The sequence below is a fragment of the Nicotiana sylvestris genome, chromosome 5, assembly GCF_000393655.2.
Source record: "Nicotiana sylvestris chromosome 5, ASM39365v2, whole genome shotgun sequence".
NCBI classification, from domain to species: domain Eukaryota; kingdom Viridiplantae; phylum Streptophyta; class Magnoliopsida; order Solanales; family Solanaceae; genus Nicotiana; species Nicotiana sylvestris.
The window spans coordinates 139,136,570-139,144,072 of NC_091061.1; the positions used below are offsets into that span (position 1 = coordinate 139,136,570).

Below are 7,503 nucleotides of genomic sequence, written 5' to 3' on the forward strand. Positions count from 1 at the left end.
GTCACGTCGCTGAACTTACATTCCACATATTCCGTCTTAGTCCTACTCAACTTGAAACCTTTAGACTCTAAGGCCTGCCTCCATACCTCCAGTCTCCCATTAACGCTGCCTCGCGACTCATCGATCAAAACTATATCATCAGCAAACAACATACACCATGGCACCTCTCCTTGGATATGGTACGTCAGTGCGACCATCACCAGAGCAAATAAGAACGGGCTGAGCACAGATCCTTGGTGTAACCCCATAACTACCGAAAACGGCTCTGAGTCACCTCCCACAGTCCTAACCCGAGTCATAGCTCCATCATACATATCCTTTATTGCCCTAATGTAAGCCACCGACACACCTTTCACTTCCAGACACCTTCAAAGGATGTCCCTAGGGACCTTGTCATACGCCTTCTCTAGGTCAATAAACACCATATGCAAATCCCTCTTCCTATCCCTGTATAGTTCCACCAACCTCCTGATAAGGTGGATAGCTTCCGTAGTAGAACGACCCTACATGAACTCGAATTGGTTTTTTGATATAGACATCGTCCTCTTTATCTTCACTTCCACCACCCTCTCCCAAACTTTCATGGTATGACTTAGTAATTTGATACCCCTATAGTTGTTACAATTCTGGATATCCCCTTTGTTCATGTATATCGGAACCATTGTACTCCACCGCCACTCTTCAGGCATCCTCTTTGTCCTAAAGATAACATTAAACAACCCAGTCAACCACTTTAAGCCTGCTCTACCCGCATATCTCCAAAACTCTATCGGAATATCGTCTGGTCCGATAACTTTGCCCCGACTCATCTTACCCATCCCACCCATGACCTCCTCAACCTTAATGCGCCTACAATACCTAAAGTCTCGGTGACTCTCAGAGTGATCCAATTGCCCAAACATGATGTTTCCATCCCCATCTTCATTCAGAAGTTTATGAAAGTACGACTGTTATCTTTGCCTAATCTGGTCCTCTTCCATCAATCTCGACCATCCTCATCTTTGATGCACCTCACTTGATCCAGGTCGCGATCCTTCTTCTCTCTCGCTTTGGCCAACCAAAATAACTTCTTGTCCCCAGCTTTGCCCCCAAGTTCCTCATAAAGCCGACCAAAAGTAGTAGTCTTAGCCTTTGTGACCGCTAATTTCGCCTCCTTCCTAGCCTCCTTATATCTTTCTCTATCGCTCCTCTGATCCTCGTTGGTGCTCTCTACTAACTTAATGTAAGCCGCTTTATTGGCTTCCACTTTACCTTGGACAACATCATTCCACCACCATTTGCCTTGGTGCCTTCCAGAGTAACCTTTCAAAACTCCCAACACATCTCTTGCTGCCTCCCTTATACAGTCCGTCGTCGCCGTCTACATAGCGCTAGCGTCCCCACCACTCATTCAGGCACCTATATTTGTCAGCCACCCCACCAACTCCTGCGCATCATCCTTAGACAAAGCTCCCTACCCGATCCTCGACTGACCCAGTACAAACCTCTTCTTCCTCTTCATCAAGATACCGGCATCCATCATTAGGAGCCTATGTTGAGTTGCGAGGTTCTCACTCGGGGCCACCTTGCAATCCTTGCACAATCCCCTATCACACCTCCTGAGGTAGAGATAGTCAATCTGAGTCTTCGCCACCATACTCCGAAAAGTAACCAAATGTTCCTCCCTCTTCGGAAACATCGAGTTAACGATCACCAACTCAAAAGCTCTAGTAAAATCCAACAGTGAGGAATCACCCCTGTTACTATCACCAAAGCCGAAGCCACCGTGCACCTCACCATAGTCACCAGCAGATGACCCAATATGACCATTGAAATCCCCTCCTATGAATAGCTTCTCTGGCAGAATACCCCGCACCACCTCATCCAGTGCCTCCCAGAAATGCCTTTTAACCTCTTCGTCCAAGACCGTTTGCGCCGCGTAAGCGCTAATGACATTCAGAGTGCTCCTTCCAACTACTACCTTAATCATCATCAACCTGTCATTCACCCATCTAACCTCTACCACCGACTCTCTAAGCTCTCTATCCACCAAAATGCCCACTCCGTTAACCTTCACGACTCCGGAGAACCACAATTTATACATGTCTCGCCTTCGATCCTACCCACCTAGTCTCCTGCACACACGCTATATTGACCCTCCTCTTCTAGAGAATCTTCGCCAGCTCTATAGACTTACCCGTCAATGATTCCACGATCCAATTCTCAACCTACATGCTACCTTGTTCCCTTTACCCCCTTTGGGCCCCGTCCCACCCCCTGACCCTTGCCCTACCCCCTCTCCACCCGACCTCCCCGAGGACATGACCCTACTCTGCCATTACAAACCACAATCTCTATACCTACGAAGGTCTAAAAATGAAAAGGAGAAAACAATACCACACAGAACAACAAATGGAGCAAATAGTAGCTACAAGCCCACTAGCCTGACTAGACTAGTACGAAAAACTACGGCAACAAAGTAATTAATATAGGAGACAGAGAAGCAGGAGGCGGGAGGTACCAATTCCCACGAATAAAACCTGGAACTCTCGACTTGCTATACTCCTGATGCTACGGAACCCGACGTATATGTTACACCTCACGTTTTTGTACGTTAAAAGTTTTGTCTTCAGTTAATTGACATAGAATCGGGGATGAGATTATATTGAGATTAACGTATCTAAGGTATTTATAACAAGCAATAAATAAGTGTCACGAAGGATAAAAGGTACACAAATTAAAGAAAATGAGTTTCGTTGAAAGTGGCCAATTTGGGGTAAAATACGAGTCGATCGATAATACCCGATAATTATGGACTAACACCATGCAAGGTAATATATGACCGCGGTAGTACGATTTATAAAGTATATTAAAAATAAATAGAATTTTAAGTAATTCGAGATAATTTTTAAATTATGCGGGTAATTAATTAATTACCGGGTAACAAGACATTACCCAGTTAATTAATAAGTGGATAAAAATTTATAAAATATACCCATATAAAATATGGCAAAAAGCCACCATGACAAAAAATGACTCATTAGTCATTATGCCATGTGGCTATGTAAGAGCTCATTGAATATATAACCAAATAAGACTTGTAATTATGATAAGAGATTGATAACTCATTCTGGATACATCCATTCTAGTTCAAGGGAAACGTTAGCATCTTTTAAAATTCGTTTCAAATTTCAAAAAAATCCAAGCAAAATTTCGTTCAACATTCAAAGAAGTAGAAGCTTCATTCTTTACGTTCAACATATTTCACAGAAGCAAAACTTCATTTCGTTCAAATAATTTAAGGAACAAGCATAATTCCATCAAAATTTTGCGGTTTCAAAAGAGTACGGTGCAATCTTCAAAAATATTATATGGAGTTTTCCTTACTCCAGGTATGTTAAGGCCATCCCTTCTTTCTTTTTGGCATAGTCCTTCTTTCTTTTTGGCATGGTCCAAGTTATACAAAAGAAACGAGCAAACGCACGGTTTTCATAAACGACTCTATTCATAGAAATACTAGGAGTCTCTTTGTTCTTGATTCCCCATGTAATATATTATTATATCTCCTGTTCATGGGTTTCAGAATAATACACAGTTGAAAAAGGTTATCTGGAAAGAATATTGAGATTTTTACATATTTTCATGCATGCCATTCATTTATACATGTACATTGACCCATGACCAGATGATGTTATATACACATATTTATATGTAAATATATGTATATGGGATATGAGAAAAGGTTACGGCGTTATATACGCACCACCACCTGATCAGCTGGTATATGTTGATGATGTTGCCCACAGTGACCGAGATGATATGATAGGATGCCCTCAGTGGCTTGATGATATAATATACACCCATACCTATGCATGGCATGACATTTATACGCACGTGCATGACATTATAAATGTTTTAGAATTTATAAAGTTATTCAGATTTAAAGACGTGTTTCTATATTCCATGTTTCATCTATGTCTTTTACGTACTAATTTTCATGCCTTACATACTCATTATTTGTGACGACCCGACCAGTCGTCTCATGAGTTACCGCTCTATTTTCCCCATTTTTACTTCTTATTGCTTTGTCTATCGGTTCTATATGCGATCGGGTTGGTTGGCTGGGGTTCGAATAGGATTTGGTAAGGTTTGAGACACTTAGTCTCTTTTGAGGAAGCTTAAGTTGGAAAGTCAACTGGATACTGACTTATGTGTTAAAGGGATCGGATGTGAGTTCCGATGGTTTGTTTAGCTTCGGGAGGTGATTTGGGACTTAGGAGCGTGATCAGAATGAATTTTGGAGGTCCGGAGTAGATTTAGGCTTGAATTGGCGAAATTGAATTTTTTAGCGATTTCCGGTTGATAGGTGAGATTTTGATATAGGGGTCGGAATGGAATTCCGAGAGTTACAGTAGTCCTGGTATGTCATTTGGGATTTGTGTGCAAAATTACAGGTCATTCGGACGTGGTTTGGTTGGGTTTTTGATCAAAAGCGTAATTTAGAAGATTTTGGAATTCTTAGGCTTGAATCCGATGCGAATTTGGTGTTTTGATGTTGTTTTGAGCATTCCGAAGGTTGGAACAAGTTTGAATGAGGTTATGGGATATGTTGGCATGTTTGTTTGAGGTCCCCGGGGGCCTCGGGTGAGTTTTGGGTAGTCAATCGGACCATTCCATGATGTTTGGAATTGCAGAAATTGCTGGTCAGTGTTGAAGAGAAAATGGCCTTCGTGTTTGCGAGTAGGCCCTTGCGTTCGCGAAGGGTTAGCTGGTGAAGGATGGAATTTTAGCCTTCGTGTTCGCGAGGAAGGCTACGCGTTCGCGAAGGGCTGAGGGATTGAGCATCGCGTTCGCGAGTGAAGCTTCGCGATCGCGTAGAGGAAAGTGGTCAGCTGGGTTCGAGGTCAAGTTGTTCATCGCGTTCGTAAAGGGATGCGTTCGCGAAGAGTTGTCTGAGGAACATCGCGTTCGCGATGGGAAGGTCGCGATCACGAAGAGGAATTTTTGGTCAATGTTATTTTGTGCTTCGCGAACGGGAGGCGTTGACTGCGTTCGCGAAGAAGAATTTCAGACCTGGGCAGAATGTTTAAATAGTTGTCTTGTCTGCGATTTTGGGGTTTATTTTCACCATAGTTGAGCATTTTTGGAGCTTTTTGAAGAGGATTGAAGAGGGATTCAAGGGGAATCACTTGGAGGTAAGATTCATGGACTTAAAACTTGATTCTAATGTGAAATCTAGCTAATTAATCATGGAATTTAAGCCTAAAATTGAAGAACTAGGGCTTGAAATTGGAGACCTAGAATTTGGGATTTGAGGGGCCATTTGTGGTTGGATTTTGATGCTTTTGGTATGAATGAACTTGGGGAGTGATAAGGAATCCATTGATGTGAATTTTATTGGAATCCGAGATGTGGGCCCGGGGGTCAGGTTTTGGTAATTTCGGAATTTATGTTGTAAATTGATTATTTTCGCTCGGGCTTCATTCCCTTAGCATATTTTGACGTTCTCGTTCTGATTTTGGATAGATTCGACGCGAGTGGAGGCCGATTCGAGGGGAAAAGGTGTCGCGAGCTAGAGATTTGACCGATTGAGGTAAGTAATAATTGTAAATGATGTTCTGAGGGTATGAAACCCCGGATTGCACATCGTTGAGCTATATTGAAGTGACGCACACGCTAGATGATGAGCGTGGGGTCGTGCACTGTTGGGGATTGTGACTTAGTCCGTCCTGAATGACTATTTTACCGCGTATGTGACTAAAATCTATTTTTTATCATCATTATTTGGGTTGAATGTCATATTTGGGCTTTGTGCCAACTATTTGAACCCTTAGGGGACTTTTATTGATATTTCCTCACTGTTTTGACTTTATACTTGAATTCAATCATGTTATATTTCATTGTTTCGTACTCAGCCATGTTTACTCTGTTTTAACACTTAAATAATCTTTTAAATGATATTTTGGGCTGAGAATCATATTTTACTATTGCTCGAGTGGCTTGTGAGGATTTTGACTAAGTAAGGTCGTGTCACGGCACAAACCGAAGGGCCGCGACGGACCAGGTGCCTTACTCGATCGAGTACCAATGTAACATATCTTTCTTATCATACTATCATGGGTAAATGATCCAGAAAACTCGTCATGAGATAACAAGAATGAAACATAAGGGAATACTTAACATATGACGACCCAACATGATATGCAAACTTATACATGTGACATACGGGCCTATAAGGCCGACATGACCATTTGTAAACTCAAAACATAAGCCGACAAGGCCATACAAGTATCCATACACCTGACATCTATCTACAAGCCTATAAGAGTACATAATATCATAAAGGTCGGGACAGGTCCCCGCCATACCAATCAATACATATCCAAAGCATACTGACCAAATAGGCAACTTCGGAGCAAGTGGAGTGCACCAGCATCTTCCGGTGAGCTGATAGCCTACTTTGAGGAATGTCAACCTGTCTATCAGCACATGCAGACATGAAACACAGCGTCCCCTAGCAAAAGGGACGTCAGTATGAATGAAGTATCGAGTATGTAAGGTAGGAAAGTATAAACAAGAACAGTAATGTAAAGAAAGATAGAGAAGATACAACTTGTAACATCTGAGTGCCTCTAGGAGCTACTGACATGAAATGCATAATACATATATATATATAAACTTTTAAAAAGCATATGCCTCTGTGGGCATCATCATCATCATATCGTACCTAGCCTCAAAGAGGACTCGGTAAAAACGTACCCGACCATTATAAGGCTCGGTAGAATCGTACCCGGCCACGTGGAGCTCGGTAAACCCAACTGATCAGTGGTTGCACAATAGGTGCCGTACCCGGCCGAGTATAGCGCGGCTCGATAGACTAAAATAGATACATATATATAATGCATGCTCGACTCATGGAATCACGTTCTAAACCTTTTGGAGTGACTTAAGAACATTATGGACATCCCTACCATCAATATAAACCTTAGTAGGATTTAAGGATCATACACACTTGTTTAGAATAACTTTATAAGGAAAGAACAACATGGACAACCTTAGTTTCTAGGAGTAGATCTGCTATGAATTAGCGTACCGTTTATGTTCATGTCACTTTAGATCATGCCAAAAGAAAGAAATAAGTGCCTTAACATACCTTGTATATTCTTCCCAACCTCAAGCTATGCAATTTCACGGCTCCTTAGTTTACAATAAAAGAAATGACACTCTCGTTATTGTTTAAGCGTCGTAACTATTATGTATCGACCACAACCTATTTTATAATGAAACGGACAGTACCTCCCCTATATATACGACTTCACACTAGTCAAAACAATCATAAACAGCCCAACATACCCCTGTCACTTCATACACAACACGACAGCCATAATAGTGTCAAACAATCCGAAAATATTACGACGAACGACCAACAAACAACCTTGCCATTATGTGGTGTTTCTACACAACCTTCCTCCTCTCAACTCCATTAAAACATTAGTAAAAGAGACAACCCAATACCAACACAAA

At 41.8% G+C, this 7,503-nt stretch overlaps 1 protein-coding gene across 1 annotated transcript; it reads right to left on the minus strand.

Annotated features, from left to right (window-relative positions):
* Positions 1-979: 979 nt before the first annotated feature.
* Positions 980-2,083, minus strand: LOC104249787 (uncharacterized). Its single transcript, XM_009806306.1, has 2 exons — positions 1,481-2,083; positions 980-1,360 (listed from the first exon to the last, which is right to left on the minus strand). Exons 1-2 carry the CDS (start codon positions 2,081-2,083, stop codon positions 980-982), a joined length of 984 nt encoding a protein of 327 aa, XP_009804608.1.
* Positions 2,084-7,503: the final 5,420 nt, after the last annotated feature.

What these genes read in the sequence shown, in the direction of transcription:
- LOC104249787 (XM_009806306.1), bottom strand. Translation starts at nt 2,083, where the DNA reads ATGTATAAATTGTGGTTCTCCGGAGTCGTGAAGGTTAACGGAGTGGGC. An exon ending in TGAAGAGGAAGAAGAGGTTT is followed by an intron (nt 1,361 to 1,480) that starts GTACTGGGTCAG and finishes AGCGCTATGTAG; the next exon opens with ACGGCGACGACGGACTGTAT.